This window comes from Chelonoidis abingdonii, chromosome 4 (genome assembly GCF_003597395.2).
Source record: "Chelonoidis abingdonii isolate Lonesome George chromosome 4, CheloAbing_2.0, whole genome shotgun sequence".
Classification (NCBI taxonomy): domain Eukaryota; kingdom Metazoa; phylum Chordata; order Testudines; family Testudinidae; genus Chelonoidis; species Chelonoidis abingdonii.
The window spans coordinates 35,333,407-35,352,010 of record NC_133772.1 but is presented as its reverse complement, the minus strand read 5'-3'; the positions used below and the strand labels follow the sequence as shown (position 1 = coordinate 35,352,010).

Genomic DNA, 18,604 nt, shown 5'->3' with positions numbered 1-18,604 from the left:
ATCCCTGGGCTGTGAGGAAACATAGGCTGGCTGCATCCAGCTGCGCATGCTTTTGATGGTTCTGCTCCGCTGCTGAAGCCAACCGCCCCACCGCATGCCGTCTGGCTGGACAGAGGTAGAATTAAACGGCTGACTGGTTTCATTTCCCCTCTATTAAGTAATCTCTCCCTTCATTTCATGGAAAGCCCATCACAACAGAGCACTGATTTCAGACCCCCTTAGGCCTCAATGAGCAAAACATTTTGGTTCTTGATGGCTCTTCCAAGTTCAAAGATGGCAGGAAATGCCTCCTGTAATGGGCTTGCATTCCACCTCCACAGCTTTCAGTGGCAGCTGGTTCCTCTGAAGAGTCTCAGTCAGTTTTTACACTGCCCTGAAGCAAACAAAAAACCAGTTGTCCCCAATGAGACTGAACTTTTCCCAACTCCTAAATTCAAAACTGAGAATCAGGTCCTCGCCCCAAAAATCACAAGATTGGCTGAAATATCATGACATTTTATACAAATAATAAATTTAGGGTTCTTTACATTCGCGTTGTGGTGTTTGAGCCCTGAGTGCTCATGTTTTCAAGCTTTTCTCCATTATTATGAGGGCTAGACTTTTAATTTAGTTAGTTAGTTTGTTGTTTTTGTTTTAAGTGAGATTAGCAAGTAACAACATGATTCCAAGAGCTGGGGCTTTACAGAAAACACCAAAAATGATGAGATTTGCACCACAACTGTGATATCTGGCAACCCTTGGTTTATCTTGACTAGGAAGTGGTTGAGCTGAGGCTGGGATAAACTGGCATGTGCTAATCTTGACCGCAACTTGATCTTTAGGTGGGGACTGAGTAAAAACTGAGGCCTACACAGTTGGGTGCCCAATATGAGACTCTGTGGGCCTAGCTTCCAGAGGTGCTGAGCACCCACAATCCCAAGTGAAGATCTGCAGAAGCTCAGGAGCTCTGGAAATTGGCACCAATATGTCTCAAGTTGAACTCTAGAATTGGCTGGAAAACAGAAGGGGGAAAAAAGAAATCAGCTGTTTTGTGAGCAGACATTTCCCCCACTTTTCTGGCTGGCATTTGAAATTCAAAACATTTTACCCTGTTCCATAGTTGGTCAAAAAAACAGGAGTCATCAAATATGTTATCAAATTCCACCACCATCCCCATTTTTTCCCAGTCAGATTTTGATGACATTTTTAATTGAAATTTGAAGAATTTCAGCCAACCTCAAACATGGAGGTCCCCAAAATCCAAGATGCTGAGGGCCCTCAACTTCAACTGACTGCAGAATCGAGCCTTTGAGAGAATGGGCTGTGGAAAAGAGGGGGTTCATTGAAATGGCAAAGTGCAGCATGAGTTCTTTCTAAAGGAACTCTCCTTTACGTTCATATTATGCTTTGGAAAATACCTTTTTCTTTTTTTAAAGGCTGTTCCTTTATTAAAAATGCCAACATCTTTATTCTCTCTGTTCACAGTTTAGCTCAGAATGTCCAGTAGTTGGATGGGGAAGATAAGCACCTGCTACTAATGGAGCTGCTCACTGTGCCTGAACTCAAGTTTGTAGTGGGGAGCCATCCAGAGGAGGAACCAAAGGACCCCTCCATGAGAGGGCACTATTGTCAGGGCAGCACTGTATTAAAACCATAAATTTCTCTTTGGACCCTGCACTGAAAACACCCGGTGGTTAAATGCCAGCCTGGCCATCAAGTAGATGAAAATTCATGTGGCTAAACTCCCCCCGGGGACTGTCTTGAAAATCTGTAGGGCTAAGCCCACCATGGGTGCAAGATCACAGATTTACCCCTAACCCTCAGTGAACAGACCACGCTCTATTGTGTAATGTTCACTGAAAAATAAAATCACAGACGATTAGGGATAATGGGACTCCCAAGTGGATGTCACTGGAAAGGAAGTGCTAGGGAGGAAGTGTTTGCCTGGAAGCCACTTCTGTGCATAATCACACTTGAGTTGCTTCTTCTCTCAGGTTTTGGTCCACTGAAGCTTTCTCAAGGATCTGATTCAGTGACTTCCCCTGCTGCTCCTTCTTACTAAATGGAACTTGTGAAGAAAGTTTGGAAAAATAGTTTATGTTCCATGTACCGCTGTCCATTTGCCAAGAATATTTGATTATGGGACGTCTAGGCACCATGCAAGATACTCGCAGAGTGTAACTTTGCCCTTAGTTTCGTAGAACTGGGTGCCACATGGACACCGGCTTCCTTAAGGTGGTCAACATCTGGTTCCAATGCGTGATGCCCATGCCGCTGGCCGATGGGCCAATGATGACATGGCCAATGTTTTCCGCTCTCCCATCTTCGCAACACTCTGCCACCGTCACCCGGAGAGAGAGATCCTGGAGGGGCACAGGAAACATTACCAATGTCCCATTGCATTATTTATTTATTTGTATTGAGGGAGCGCCTCGGAGCCCCAGTCACAGACCAGGACCTATTGTGCTAGGCGCTGTACAAACACAGAACAAAAACAGAGTCTCTGCCACAAAGACTACTGCAATCTAAGCACAATTTGGTGCCCGATGGCAGTGAAAGGCAAGGGTCAAGTATCATGAGTGAGGTGGTGCTTGAGGTATCCTTGAAAGCACAGAGTATCCAAAATCTCCTGAGAGTAGGTTCTTATGAGACTCAAGAGGCCAAACTCTGAGAAAAGGCTATTGGATTCTAGGGGACTACAAGCTGGGGAAACTTATGCTAGCACAGCGTGTCTGTGACATCTATTAGACTCACACTCACTTCCCACTTCAGCCCAGACCTGGAGAAGAGCTCTGTGTGGCTCGAAAGCTTGTCTCTCTCACCAATAGAAGTTGGTCCAATAAAGGATATTACCTCCCCCACCTTGTCTCTGGAATATAGTAAATAATCCTGCCAACCAGACACAAGGTGGAATAGTCAGTCTCCCATGGCAGTGCTGGCTCTGTGTAAAAAGCCATAAGCCTTATTTTTGTCACTCAGGTCAGCAAATCTGAGTCTGGACACACAGGGGGAGCTGATCTGCTGAGGGACTGGGAACCATGTATACACAGACCCATTGCAGAGTAAAAGCCCATGTTAATACTAGCAGATAGGGTAGCTTTGGTTACTGCCCAAGGGGTCAGCATTATGAATAATTAGCACTGAAGAGTGTAACTCAGACCTCAGCCCAAGGAATATTTCCACTGAGTACACAGCAGCCCCTTTCTCACATGAGCTGAGCAATGCAACCGGCTCCCTGTGAGCCTGCATGCAAAGTGGAGATTACTCTGGTTAGTTTAGCGACCCAGCCCTGCTTTTCATTATGTCCCACACTACTTCCAAACAGGGCCGGCTCTAGGTTTTTTGCAGTCCCAAGCAAAAAAAAAATTTTTGGCTGCCCCTCGTCCCAGCCCTGGGCTCCCCCCTCGTTCTCCTCCCCCACCCCCTGCCGACCCAGCACTGGGTTTCTCCCTTCCCCCCCACACCAGTGCCCTCCCCCCACACCGCTGCCGCCCCAGTCCTGGGCTCCCCCCTTCCACACCACCAGTGCCCCACACACACACCTCCTGCCACCCCAGCCCTGGGCTCTCCCTCCCCCCTCATCTGCACCCTTCTTCTGCCGCAGCCCTGGGTCACTGGTAACTCGCTCCCAGGGCGGGTCATTCAGCAGGAATTTTGGATGTGCACAAAACACAGACAGGATTGGTTCCCATATGGTTACAGAGCTGCAGTAAAATGGAACAATTTTCAGCTAATGTGATTGGAAGATATTTGGATGCATATTATAAGACTGTCCTCCATAAATAGGGAAAAGTTGAGGTGCCTTTATTATTTTTTTGTCCCACTCTTTCTTTCGATAGGGAATTTGCCAATGCAATATCAGTCTTCCTTTTAAACAAACAAACAAAGGCAATGGCTGTTGAAAATAGCAATTCCAATCCTAATAACCACCGGGAAGCATTTCTTGCTCAATTTTATCCTACTTTTTCTACAGCAAGTTACAGTGGATCAGTATATTTGATTTGGGAGAAATGAAGTAACAGCTGCCCAAACTGAGCTTGAGCACTCCTGAATTTTGAGGTGTTCAAATCTGGAAGGCAGGTGCTGGATGTGTGTGTGCCTGGTCAGGGGGCGGGCTGTGGGCTCTGCGGGGGAGCACGGAAGCATGTATGCAGCAGCATGTCTGGAGCTGCGTGGAGCCAGACACACAGGTCTGAGTGGCATGGTAAGGGGGCTGGGGGGTTGGAGAAGGGGTAGGGAGTTCCAGGGGGGTGGGGCAGTCAAGGGACAGGGAGCAGGAGGGGGTTAGATGGGTCAGGGGGGGCAGTCAGGGGACAGGCAACGGTTGGATAGGCATGGGAGTCCCAAGGGTTTGTCAGGGGACAGGTAGGGGGTGGTGTCCTGGAGGGAAGTTGGGGGGGGTTCTCAGGAGAGGGCAGTTGGGGACAAGTGGAAGGGAGGCTTAGATAGAGGGTGGGGTCCCAAGGGGCAGGGGTCCCAGGAGTGGGTAGTCAGGGGACAAGGAGCAGCGGCGCTTAGATAGGGGATGGGGTACTCAGGGGGCAATTAGAGGGAGGGGTCCCAGGAGGGGGTGATCAGGGGACAGAGAGCAGGGGAGGTTAGATGGGTTGGGGTTTCTGTGGGAGACAGTCAGAGAGAGTGGATGGTGGCAGGGTGGGGGAGTGTCCTGTTTTTTGAACGTTAAAATATGGTCTCCCTATCACTCTCCACTCACAGCACGCTGCCGCATGAGGTCCCTCTCCTTCCTTTCCAGTTGGTAGTGGCCAAGGGAATGCTGGGAAATGTAGTTCTTTCTCTGCTCCAGGGCTAGCTCTATAGGCAGGGAGCTAACCAAGGAACTACAGCTCCCAGAGCCCCCTGTTGGTTCTCAGCTCCCATGCCGCCCCTGCAAATGGGCTGCCCCAAGTAGGTGCTTGCTTTGCTGGTGCTTAGAGCTGCCTCTGCTTCCAAAACAGAAATTTGTTAGTCTCTAAGGTGCCGCAAGGACTCCTCACTGTTTTTGCTGATACAGACTAACACGGCTACCACTCTGAAATAAAGAAGAAATGAATTGCAGAGACAAGTCCATAGCACATTCTCTCACATCCCAGCCAGCTGCCGGGAACAGACAAGGGACCTGCTCCCGGGGGCCCTGAAGTCAACAGGCGTCTTCTCACAGAGTCCCTTGCTGAGAGGGGCTTGGAGAAATGACCCACCCCTTAAACTCAAGATGGAAAAAACAAGCCCAGCACTACTTCTTCCTACTTAAGGAGCTCCAGCACAAAGCCAGTGCAGTTCTGTTCCTGTAGGTAGCTGGGTGGAAGAGCATTCCAGCAGAATAATATCTGTTAGCACCACGAGGGCCAGTTTACTCCAGACTGATGCTGATCTGGTTGTCTATTAAAATCCTCTTCGTAGAAATCCTCCTCTAGAGCTACCACTGCTTTTCAACCAGGCCAAACCCTGAGAGCAGCTGAGCACCAGCTCACAGTGCACCACGCCGGCTGATGTCACACAGGGTAGCAGGAACTCAGCACCTTTCAGGATACAGCCTAGAAACTTTCATTCACAAGGAGCCCGATCCTGCTGGGAGGTGCTGAGCATCCTTAGCTTTTGTTGACTTTAACAGGGGCCCTAGAAATGACCCCAGCAGTTCCCCTCTTTGAAAGCCTTGTTGTTAGAGATGTGTCTCAATGAAACAGCCTGGATTTTGAGTTCTGGAGCAGTTTAGATCTGGAACTACGGTTTATGGCTTGGGCCTATCCCTACTTACCGTGCAAAGTTGTGCTCTGTCCGTCAGCACTAGACAGAGCGGGGCAGAAAACGATGGTGTGTATTATACAAACATTTCAGAAGAACAAGCATCTTTCATTTTGTTTGAAACTTTCTGTTAATTGCTTTTTATTTTCCCCTGGTTGTGAAATTTTAAACACCATATATTTTGGTAGGAAGAAAAATAACTTGCTTTCACCTTTTTAAGTCTTTTACTCATTGGGGAAAAAAAGAGGAGGAAAAAGTGGGAGCAAGTGGGTTCCTCCTCCACTGAAATGAAACTTTCCGGAAATTTCTGTGGGGAAAAAAAGGGTCAGTAAAGGAATCCTTTGGATCAAAATGTAAGTTTTTCATGAAAACTCCAACTTTGGTTGAAAAAAGCATTTTCCATTGAAAAAAAGTTTTAGTGGGAAATTTCCAACCAGTTCTAATCAACACATTTCTGATTCGTGCCTTGGTATTTATCCAGCTCCCTTACGTGTCATGAGTGCTACTGCATTACTGACACTCAGAGAGACAACATTCCCTTTGCCTGCTGAGGCTTCCAACTGCTGCCTTTGCTCCAGAGCTGTGGCCCATTGAAGACAATTGTTGGCTCTTGCTCCAGCAGCCAGTAAGCTGTAGACCCAGCTATTCCATCTGTTTGGCATGGCCGACTTTCATTCAAAAAGCCCATCTCTCCCAAATGTTCCACCACAAATTCCCTTGTTACAGGCTGGAATCGTTTACGCGGGATGGACGTCAGGCTAAGCAGAGGGCAATTTCCTGCATTCCCTTCCCTACACAGAGCTCCAGTCCCATGTTTGCTTCTTCCCAGCCATCAGGGACTGCATCTCTACCTGTCTCTCTTAGGTACCTCATCACCGCCACACCTCCCAGTCTTTAATGTACTTATCCTTACAGCACCACTGGGTGGTGGGAAGTGCTATTAGCGCCATTTTACAGATGGGGTACTGAGATGGCACAGGGAGACTAAGTGACTTGCCCAAGGTCACACCGAAAGTCTGTAGCAGAGCACGGAACTGCACCTGGGTTTCCTGAGCTGCAGCCTAGCCCCCTAACCACTGATCCCCCTTTCCTGTCTCCTGAGTCCTTGCACTTATTGAAGCGGATTTTCTGAGATTTCCTCTCCCGGTTGCTTTGAAAAGTCTCAAGTGTGTTTCATCAGTACCTGTAGATTTATACGCTACAGATCTAGCTTTCACTCTCTGCTGCTCTAGCCATTATCATTGACACATTCAGTTCCTTTCTCTTGTCCAGTTCTCGCTGATCTCAGCGCTATCACCCTCACGGTGGGAGGAACAGGAGAAGCCCCAGCGACGTTGTTATGGCAACCATCCCTTAATAGGCTCTTTCCTGTTTCCATGCCACTGAAGAAAACTTCCTCCTTATTATCTGTCCTTTGAAGGTGTCTCCTTCAGACATGTTTATTAGCTGCTAACACCAGAGCCTCTGACTTGCTAAATGAAATTACTCTCTGCTTTCAAGCCAGGCAGTGATCCTGGTTAGATCTCAGCCATCGGCCCTCCTGTTTCAGCTGCAGGATTTAATTTTAATGTCTCTCTGATTTGCACCAGGGAACTCACTGCCCGAATCTCTTCCCTGATATAAGAAGCAGTCAAGCTCCGGGAGAGTTCAGAAAAATATAAATGTCAGGCTAAGGATGAGTGAAGATTTACAGTTCCATCTGTAGTTCTAGTTACATACTCAGGCCCTGGTGTACTGTAATTTCCTTGATGTGGGGGAGGAGGGAAGGTGCAGTCTTGAATGCACCCTGTTGGGTAGACCCAAGAGGCAGGTTTGGGTGGATCTCATGAACGGTGTAAAGTTTTCTGGCTTAAAAAAAAGTTACAACTCTTCAGTCTGCCCTTGACTGGGAAGTTCTCACCTGTAGGACGATTGCGGGCACTGAGAAAATCATGGCCTCGTTAAACACCGGATTTGTGTCATCTCTCTTCACAGCTGTCTTCTTCTTGCTGATCTTCCTCCCGTCCTGAAGCAAGTACACTTTGACGAAAGGATCTGTTTGGACAATGGGAAGCAAAGGACCATCATTCGCCAACTGTTCTCCACCCATAAGCAGAGACAACGCTGAGTGAGCACAGGGAACACTGCACCTCAGGGGAAGGGGGTATACGCACAGTAGCTCAGAGATGATGTGTAACTGGTGATGGGAGGGCATATGACTTGTCCATGCATTGCCCCTGCAGGGTAGGGGGTAGGAGTGACTGAGGGGCACGGGAGGGGGCAGGAAGAGACGGACATGTTCCTGTCCATTTGGCCTGTTCTCCCCCTCTCTCCAACACCCTTTGAGAGGCCCCTCTCTCCCCCACCTTTGCTCCCCATAGCCCCTCCGTTTCCTGCCAGCCCCACAGCAGCTAGCGAGCCACATCCCGAACTGCACCCCAGCGCAGAGAAACCGCAACCAAGTTTAGGAAAGCGCTGACATTGCAAAACCCTGCCTCCCTTGGGGGGGGGGGGGGCGGGGAGAACATAATGCCCCCCCGCACATGTGTTGCCTCTGCATTAGCTCTTTGGGACAGGGACCATCTATTTGCTCTGTGGTTGTACAGCACCAAGCACAGCGGGGTCCTAGTCCGTGACTGGGGCTACTAGGCACTACCACAATAATAAATAATATAACCTGTTAATATGCCTGCGGGTGACTTGAATAAATGCCCCATTCACCCATGGCAAAACAGGCCCTTCCCATTTAACTAGGGGACCCTCAGTGACTATAATGAGGCAACAGAAAAACTGTGCCTCTGAGCGATGCTGCCTCCTAGTGGCTGAGCAGTACACAGATTAAGTGCAGTGCCTGGCACAATGGGGCGCTGTCTCTATTTGGGACTATCACGCTACAAACAGTAAATAACAACTGCCATTGCTAGCAGCTCTACATGATCCCCTTGGCTCAAGTGCAAGAGGCCTGAGGTTTTGGAGCTCAAGTTCTGGGCTTCTCGTCTGAGCTCCCCAGAGCTGCAGCTGATTTAAGAGGTGTGGAGCGCCTGGACTCACTGCAGCACTTCAAGCACTAATGCAGCAGAGATGCACCCTGGGCAGCAGTTCTAACAGGGGAAGCTGCAGGCAGGGCGGAGCGGCACAGAGCTGGCCTCTGGCCGGAGCTGCTCTTTCATGGCCTCACACTCACCTGCTGTTATTTTGCTGCTGGTCCACACAAGGTTTTTGGCTTTAACCACTACGACCGTCAGCCTCTCCGCTGTGGGTAGGTAACTAAGAGACAGCAGGATCTCTCCCACCGAATCAACTGCCTGCAGGACACGTAAGGCACCATCCGTCACTCAACAGCAAACGTCGGCAGAAATGACTCATTCACAGACAAGAGGGGCAGGAGAAATAGCTATCTGGCAGGGAAAGTTTTTCCCTGAACGAGGGCAGAAGCCAGGCAGGGTAGCTCTAGCCTATAGAGGCTGACCTAGTGGTTAGAGGCCAGCACTGGAACTCAGGAGACCTCAATTCTCTGCTCTGCTACAAACTGCCTATGTGACCATGGCAATTGACAGAGGGTTTGCTCATGCTATGGGGTGACTGTGTCACTGTAGCCCCATAGTGTAGATGTGTGTGACAATGGGAAAAAGCTGTAATCACTTCACCTCCCAAGCGACGGGAGCTAGGTTGACAGAAGCAGTCTTCTATCAACCCACACTGGGGGCTTAGGCTGGCAGAGCTAGTGCTCAAGGGAGTGGACTTTTCACCTCCCTGAGAGTCTTAGCTATGTCGACCTAAGTTCTAAGTGTAGACCAGGCCTTAGTCTCTCTGTCTCAATTCTTGCAGATGGGGAAAATAGCACTTTTCTACCTCACAGGAGTGTGGCATGGATAACTACAGGGAAGGTTATGAGCGGCTCAGATAATACAGTGTGGAGGCCACATAAGTACCTCAGAAAGATAGGTGTCATCTTCATGTGTGACATCCAACTGTCATCGATGGTGGCAAAAGCAGAGGGAAACCCTGATCACTTCCCCCTATTCTCTTTCTGCCTTGCCCCATACTGGGAGAAACAGGGGTCACATTTATTAAACCAAAAGGCAGCGGGCTGGATTCTCACTGGGGTAAATGGCTGACTCACACCAGCTGAGGATCTGCCAATGAATCTAGATGCAGAAAAGGAAACACTATTTCACCTCAGCCTTTGGAGGTCAATGAGACAAATATTTTCACTGCTTTTAAGAAGTCAAGAACTCTTAATGAATTGAGCTGGGCTTGAGCCAACCCCAGAACCAAACACCTGAACACTTGGAAAATTTGGGTCTGGACCTCAGGTTTGGCTGGCTCTGGCTCCTCTCCAGGAATTACAATTTGAGCTCTACAACCTGAGATAAGGATGCTCATGCTTCAGGGTGTCAGCTGATGGCCTGCAGGGAGGAAGAGGGAATTGCTCCTCCCAGGTGGATCAGTACACAATTGGTAAGGTGCACTATGAGGGCAAGGGGCTGGTTTCATCTCTCTCCACAGCAGGAAATGTTGGCCATTACCATGCCACTGCACAGGATGACCAGATCTGGAATGACATCATATCCTGTTTTCCCCTGCTGAGCCTCCAGATCTTGTGCTTCAGCATCAGCTCTGGTTTCCAAACCCAGCAGTAAAGATGAAATTCTCTCACACTTCATGCACTGGACAGCTCCCACTGGGGAGGTAATCAAACCCAGCACTGCCTGTGGCTGACCCAGTAAGTACAGAAAATACAGTGCTTATCTTTCGTGCCCCACTACCTCCTTTTCAGGGAGCCCAGCTTGCACCATCATGCAGACAACGAGAGCTCACCTTGTTCATGTCCTGCAGATAGAGCCAAGCATTGAATGGGCGGCTGGCCAGATCCAAGTCCAACAGCTTCAGCTCTGCTACCCCGGTGCTGATGTTCCTCTCGTCCTCATCAATGCCAAAGACAGAAAATCTCAAGCTGTTTTCCTCCAGAGCAGATGGGTCCAAGGGGATGGAAAATTTCTCATCAAAGAAGACGGAAAAGGCACTCCTTTGAATCTGCTGAGAGAAAGAAAGGTTCAACACTACGGCTGCAGGAGACGAACATACTACTATGGGGATTTACTTGGGAAAGGGTGTTTTCCTTTAAAGAGCCACTGAGACCACCTGGAAAGCTCTGAAAAAGATTCCCTTCCAAGGCAGTAAGTTAGCAGTTTAGTAGATCTCTAAGCGGTCAGAACCACAGGTTCAAATCCCACCAGGACTGATGCAGCCCTTTGTACTTCCAGGGTAGAGACAGATAAAGCTTCATGCAGTTTACTGGGTGGGAGGATCTGCCCACACAAGAACTTAAGAACCAAGGTTCTCTTTGGTTCTGTTGGTAGAAAATCAGGGCAAAGTTTTCAAAAGGGCTGTCCACTGATGATTGTTCTGCCAGCCTCACAGCTATCCCCCCCTCCCCCCCCAACAGGGCCGGCTTTAGGAAGTGCGGGACCCAGTTCGAACATTTTCGGCAGGGCCCTGGCAGGGATGACTAAAAAAAAAAGTGTAAAAAAAAAAAAGCCTTTAATTTCTTCCATATGTGAGTTACTTTCCATAACTATATAAATAATAAAATTATATATTATGTACATATATATGCTGTTGATTGATTATTGATGACTGTCCTTTCACATGTGTGGGTCCCCGCCACTCCTTGGGGGTGTGCACATGTGTGGGTCCCAGCTGCTCCTTGCCCCCCTCATTGAAGCCCTCGAAACTGCAGGGCAGCAGTGGACATGGGGCTGGTTGGAGGCAGGGCAGGGGCTGACTGGAGGTAGGGTCTGGCTGCAGGCAGGGCAAGGGGTGCGGGGCTGGCTGGAGACAGAAGAGTGCGGGACTGGCTGGCTTCAGGCAGGGGGATGCAGCAGGGGTCGGCTGGAGACAGGGCAGAGGGTGCGGCAGTGGCTGGCTGCAGGTGGGGGGGGGCGGGGCCGGTGCGGGCAGGGCAGGGGGTGCAGCAGAGGCAGCTGGAGCCCCGGCCCTTTAAACTGCCCCCAAGCCCCCCGCTACCCCAGGGCTCTGGGGGCTATTTAAAGGGCCCGGAGCTCCAGCTGGGAGAGCGGGCTGTGGGGCAGCCGCACTCCTGCCAGCGCTTTGGTCAGGGGAGTGGGGCCACAGAAGACCCTGGAGCAGACCGCAGCCGGGGTAAGTAAAAAAAATTAAAAAGGCGCCTAAGGCGCGGGGCCTTCTTAGGCGCAGGGCCCGATTCCCGGGAATCGGGCGAATCAGCCTAAAGCTGGCCCTGCCCACCCAATGTGCTAGTCGTGTGCTTACACTGCTATTGGTGACACCAGACATATCTGTGCTCTACCTCACAGGGAGCCAGGAGGCTAAGGGTACGTCTACACTGCACGATTATTTTGAATTAGCTTAAACCGATATTACAAAACAGATCTAATAAAATCGGTTTAGCGCGTCCACAGTGGGATCCCGAAATCGATTGTTTGCGTCCATGGTCCAAAGCTACCATCGATTTCAGGAGCGGTGCACTGTGGGTAGCTGTTCCTCAGCTATCCCATAGTTCCCACTTCCGTGTTGAGAGCACAGTGCCTGATGGGGCAGAAAACACTGCCCCGGGTGGTGCTGGGTACAGCCTCACCCCTCCCTTTGTGAAGGCAGCAGACAACCCTTTGGCGCCTTTTTCGCGGAGTGCATTGAGCAAACGCCATAGCACAGCAATCTTTCCCTTTTTTTTTTCACGTGGTGGTGGGGGGAAATAAACTGAGGAGCTGTTCCCTGAACCACGCCAGACACTGTGTTTGAACCTACAGACATTGGGAGCTCAGCCAAGAATGCAAATAATTTTCAGAGACTGCTGTGGACTGTGGGATAGCTGGAGTCCTCAGTACCCCCTCCCTCCCTTCATGAGCGTCCATTTGAGTCTCTGGCTTCCCGTTACGCTTGTCACGCAGCGCTGTGTATCCTGGAGTTTTTTATTCAAACGCTTTGGCATTTCGTGTTCTGTAACGGAGCTGGATACAACAGATTTGTCTCCCCATACAGCGATCAGACCTAGTATCTCCCGTACGGTCTATGCTGGAGCTCTTTTTTGATTTCAGACTGCATCACCAGCCGTGCTGATCAGAGCTCCACGCTGGACAAGCAGGAAATGTAATTCAAAAGTTCGCGGGGCTTTTCCTGTTTACCTGCCCGCTGCATCCGAGTTCAGATTGCTGTCCAGAGCGGTCAGTGCTGCACTCTGGGATGCCGCCCGGAGGCCAATAACGTCGATTTCCGTCCACACGAACCCTAATCCGAGTTATCACTATCGAATTTAGCGCTACTCCTCTCGTTTGGGAGGATTTCCGAAATCGATTTAAGGAGCCGTTTAACTCGATATTAATGACGATGTCGTGTGAACGGATACAGCGTTAAATCGGTATATCGGCCATTAAACCTATTTAAAGTCGCAGTGTAGACCTGGCCTTAGATAGCTCCTGTTCGTAAAGTGCTTCGATAAAAGGGGCTATCAAAAGTAGGGAAGTCCTTGTGTAAGGAGCAGAATTAAAGCAAGTTACTGCACCTAAAGGATGGCTCCTTGCTCCAGATGGAGGATCGATGGAGTCCTAGAGGACTGGAGAAGGGCAAACATAGCACCTATCTTTAAAAGGGGGAACGAAAAAGTTTCAGGGAATTATAGACCAGCCAGTTGAACTTTGTTACTTGGAAAGATACTGGAACAAATGATTAAAGAGTCAATTTGTAAGCACCTAGAGAATACTAGGGTGATAAGTAATAACCAACATGGATTTGTCAAGAATAAATCATGCCAAACTCACCTAGTTTCCTTCTTTGATGGGTGACTGGCCTAGTGGATAGGGAGAAAGCCACAGACAATTTATCTGGAGAAATGTGGTCTAGATGAAATTACTATAAAGTGGGTGCACGGCTGGTTGGAAAACCATACTCAAAGAATAGTTATCAATGGTTTGCAGTCAAACTGGGAAGATGTATCTCGAGTAGGTGATATCTATTCTGGAGCCAGTACTATTCAATGTTTTCATTAATGACTTGGACAATGGAGTGAAGAGCATGCTTATAAAATGTGCAGATGACGCCAGGATGAGGAAAGGGTTGCTAGCACTTCAGAGGGCAGGACTGGAGAATTGGTCTGAAATCAACAAGATGAAAGTCAATAAAGACAAGTGCAAAGTACTACACTTAGGAAGGAAACTCAAACGCACAAGTACAAAATGGGGAATAACTAGCCACGTGACAGGCCTGCAGAAAACGATCTCAGGGCTATAAAGTGGCTCACAAATTGATTATGAGTCAATGTGATGCAATTGCAAAAAAGACTAATATTTTGGGGTGTATTAACAGGGGTGTTGTATGTAAGACATGGGAGGTAATTGCCCTGCTCTACTCAGCACTGGGGGGACCTCAGCTGGAGTACCATGTCCAGTTTTGGGTTCTACACTTTGAGAAAGATGTGAACAAACTGGAAAGGATCCAGAAGAGAGCAACAAAAATGATAAAAGAGTTAGAAAATGTGATCTATGAGGAAAGGTTAAAAAAACTGAGCATGCAGCCCTGAGAAAAGAAAGGCTGAAGGGGAAACCTGACATGTCTTCAAATACATTGAGGCCTGTTGTAAAGAGACTGGTGATCAATTGTTGTCCATGTTCGCTGAAGGTAGGACAAGAAGCAATGGGCTTAATGCAGCAAGGGAGATTTAGGTTAGATATTAGGAAAAGCTTTCTAACTATAAGGATGGTTATGTACTGGAACAGGTTAGTGAGGGAGCTTGTGGAGTCCTCATCTTTGGAAATTTTTAAGAACAGGTTAGATAAACACCTGTCAGGGATGGTCCAGGTTTACTTGGTCCATCCTCAGTGCTGGGGGCTGGACTAGATGATCTCTCGAGACCCCTTCCAGCCCTACCTTTCTATGACTCTACGGGGAAATTGAACTGGACCTATAAGGCAGCTAAATAAGCAAATCAAGGTACATTAGGGAAGTGGCTCCCAACCTTTCCAGACCACTCTACACCTTTCAGATTTGTCCTGCGAACCCCCAAGTGTCACCTCACTTAAAAACAACTTGCTTACAAAATCAGACATCAAAATACAACAGTGTCCCAGCACACTATTACCGAACAATTGTTGACTTTCTCATTTTTACCATAGAATCACAAAGTAAGTCAACTGGAATATAAACATTGTACTTACATTTCAGTGTATGGTACGTAGAGCAGTATAAACAACTCACTGTATGAAATTTTAGTTTGTACTGACTTCACTGGTGCTTTTTATGTAGCCTGTTGTAAAACTAGACAAATATCTAGATGAGCTGATGTACCCCCCGTAAGACCTCTGCGTACACCCAAGGGTATGAGAACCCCTGGTTGAGAACCACTGCATCATGGGAAAAAGGAGATGGCTGAGACTCTTGGGACATAGCTTTTTTCTCCTGTGACATGGGGCTGCGGTGAGTTTGTTGCATTAATGAGCACTAGGTTATCCCTAAATTCCTCATATATAAGCATATTGTAATTCCACAGGGCGAGAGCAAAATCACAAGCCTGTTCCATAGCAATAGCTGTCCCCACATTAGTGCAGAAATTTCAAAATAGGGCTGAAGGAAGCACTCCAGGGAAGAGCTGCTGCTGCAGAGAAGGTTAGGGATTGCTGAGCAATCACTGTTACACAACTCCTGAAATGAAGCAGGGGGGATAGAGTGTGTGGAGCACAGGCAGGCTCTGCACCACGCTTCTCCCTCCCTCCGTGTGTGTGTGTGTGTGTTATGGGAAGCTCTGAGAGACACCAAGGCTTAAAGGAACCCCAGGAAGGGCAGTCAGAGAACCCCAACAGGTGTGGTATTAACAAGTGACCCCCTCCCAAGTAGTGGGGCATTTGCGGGGGGAAGGAGTCTGTTGGATCCCTCCCGCCATTGCTGGTTCCCTCTCCATGTGACACCACAGCATGCAACAGACCAGCCAGAGAACCGAGTGGAGGAGAGGGGTTCGCTGACCTATCAGGACATCATCTTGTGAGGTGCTGAGTATCTTCCGCTGAAATCTGTGTGAGTTGTGGGTGCTCAGAACCAGGTAGGATGTGTGCGTGTGCAAGGGAACGTGGGAATGTAGGGGCAGGAGGGAGGATAAATGGAGGGAGAGAGTGTGCAGGGGAATGGGAGGGGAGAAACAGGCCCCTTCCCTCCAAAGTGCCATAATAGGTAGCCTACCAGCTGCAGAGGGTCGGAGGTGGCTCCTCGGAAACTCTCAGTGCTACTAGGGAATCAGAAGAATGGTTCCTGTGGCAAGAGCTCCCTCTGCCTCCTCCATGCTCCCAGGGACACTTAGGACTGAGCAATGGACTCCAATTGACTGTGCATGTGGCAGCATGTTGTGTTCGCCCGAGGCTGCTGCACTGGGCTAGCACCAGTGAAACCTGCCTGACAAAACAGAACCTTGGCCTGTGTTTCCTGCATCCATGTCCATTCCCTGGGCTGCAGGCTGGAGGAGACGTGATCCTGACTTGTGGGGTTCCCCCCACTCCTCTAGCTACCTGGGGAAGCCATTCCAGAAGGCGCTCGGTGGTAAGAGATTTGACGTTTTAATTTTCTTCCTTTTCTCTGCTTCCTGTCCTAAAGCAAGGCCTGATCCTACACACCCTTATCCCCGCCCATAGTCCTTCACTCACGGGAGTTGGCTTAGGAGACCATTTGTGAGAGTTTGCAGGATTGGCTCCCTGTTGTGTAGCAGTGCTGTGCACTATTTAGCACCTGTCATCCTCCAGCCCAAAGGTGGCCGCATTTCAGTGGCAGGCAGAGAAATGCCTGAATCAGGGTTGCCAACTTTCTAATTGCATAAAACCAAACGCCCTAGCCTCAACCCTTCCCTGAGGCCCCACCCCTTCCCCAAGGCCCTGCCCCCTGCTCACTACATTCCCCTTCCCTCAGTGGCTCGCTCTCCCCCACCCTCACTCACTTTCACTGGACTGGGGCAGGGGACTGGGGTGTGGGAGGGGTGAGGGCTAGAAATTAGGAGTTCAGGGTGCGGGAGGGGGCTCCAGGCTGGGGCAGGGGGTTGGGGTGCAGGAAGGGGTGAGGGCTCCTGATAGGGTTGCAGGTTCTGGGGCCAGGCATGAGGGGTTTGGGGTGCAGGAGGGGGCTACAGGCTGGGGGATGGGACAGAGGGGTTCAGGGTGTGGGAGGGGCTCTGTGCTGGGGCAGGAGGTTGAGGTGTAGGGTGGCGAGGGCTCCATCTGGGGGGTGCAGGATCTGCAGTGGGTCTGGGGATGAGGGGTTTGGGGTGCAGGAGGGGGTTACAGGCTGGGGGATGGGGTAGAGCGGTTCAGGGTGTGGGAGGGGGCTCTGTGCTGGGGCAGGAGGTTGAGGTGCAGGGTGGTGAGGGCTCCATCTGGGGGTGCAGGATCTGGAGTGGATCTGGGGATGAGGGTACAGGAGAAGGTTCTAGGTTTGAGGGGGCTCAGGGCTGGTGCAGGGAGTGCGGGCTTACCTCTAGCTGCTTCCGCTCAGCAGCACAGCGTGGGGGCTAAGGCAGGCTTCCTGCCGGTCCAGACTCTGCGCTGCACCCTGGAAGCAGCCAGCTCCTAGGCGGAGGTGCAGCAGGAGGCTTTGCGTGCTGCTCTTGCCCACAGGTGGCGCCACCGAAGCTCCTATTGGCCATGCTTTCCGGCCAATGGGAATGCAGAGCCGGTGCTCAGCGTGGGGGCAGCGCACAGAGCCACCTGCCAGCAACCTGCTGGCCACTTCAGGAGCACAGCACGGAGTCAGGACAGGTAGGGACTAGCCTGCCTGACTTCTGCAGCACTGCCAACTGGACTTTAAATGGCCTGGTTGGCGGTGCTGACTGGAGCCACCAGGGTCCCTTTTGGACCAGGTGTTCCAGTCAAAAACCAGACTGGTCACCCTATCCTGGATGCCTGGGGTTGGCTGTCTGGGATCCTTCTGGAAGAAAACTGCTGTAGAACAGAAGATCTATGATGATGCATAGAGTTATTTATCTCATGAGAAGGTGAATTGTACCCAGTGCTGTATTCTCTCACTTTAGTATCTGCTTGGCTAATGGATTTTAATATCACACGTTTAACTGAAAAGAATAAGTAATTAGAAAAGGAGCAAACTAGCAGCCAGCAATTCAGCTGATGCAAGCCAGCCTCTCTCTCTGGTGAAGTCAGTGGGTTATTTCCATCAGCTGAGGATCTGGCCCCTGAAAGCATGTGTCCCTGAGAGCCTCTCCAACGCCTTTCTCTGGTGATGCCTCTGGGTTTCCTGTCTCTCCTTGTGCTGTTTATTTTCTGACTGCCTGGATATTGCTCCTCAGATCTGCAGTGCCACGGGGTGGCTCCCCAGCTGCAGCCTGCATGCCAGCACATCCGGAGAGCACTCTGACTCCCTGCCACATGCTCCCTTGGCCTCTCCTGAAAGAATTCCTTTCCCTCCCTGCAGGGTAGGTTTACACGGAACTTACACCTGCCCGCTGGGTAAAATCCAGTGGTGGATTTAGAGTTAGTGGGGCCCTATGCTCAGCTTCATTTTTGGGGCCCATCCTGGGGACCCAGCCAAGAAAAAGAACATTCTCTCTCATCTCCCCCTGCCCGTTTTTCATTCTTTTTTTCTTCATCCTCCTCCTATATTATAAGTAATAGGAAGTAAATGAAAACAAAGTTCGGTACCTTGATTGGTTTTGTAGTCTAACATTTTTCACAGACCTCTTGAAAATTGCTAAGGGTCTCAGCTCACCACTTAATGATCTTTCCAAATATTGTTTGTAACGTTACCCAACTATTGTAAAGCACTTTGGATAAGAGCGCTTTATACAAAAAATTGTGAAAAAACGTTGAGGGTGCAGGAGTTAGGATGTGGGAGGGGGATCAGGGTTGGGGTGTGGGAGGGAGTCAGGGTGCAGGAGCAGGGTGGA

The 18,604-nt window shown here is 49.7% G+C and overlaps 1 protein-coding gene across 1 annotated transcript in view; it reads right to left on the bottom strand.

Moving 5' to 3' along the window:
* Positions 1 to 1,805: 1,805 nt before the first annotated feature.
* Positions 1,806 to 18,604, bottom strand: part of SYT12 (synaptotagmin 12) — a 68,081-nt gene continuing 51,282 nt past the window's right edge. Inside the window, exons 6-9 of the mRNA XM_032773116.2 lie at positions 10,519 to 10,734; positions 8,882 to 9,002; positions 7,619 to 7,752; positions 1,806 to 2,342 (exon numbers count right to left, since the gene is read on the bottom strand). Coding sequence (XP_032629007.1) covers positions 2,169 to 2,342; positions 7,619 to 7,752; positions 8,882 to 9,002; positions 10,519 to 10,734 — 645 coding nt within the window. The 3' untranslated portion in view covers positions 1,806 to 2,168. The remainder of the gene's footprint in view (positions 2,343 to 7,618; positions 7,753 to 8,881; positions 9,003 to 10,518; positions 10,735 to 18,604) is intronic.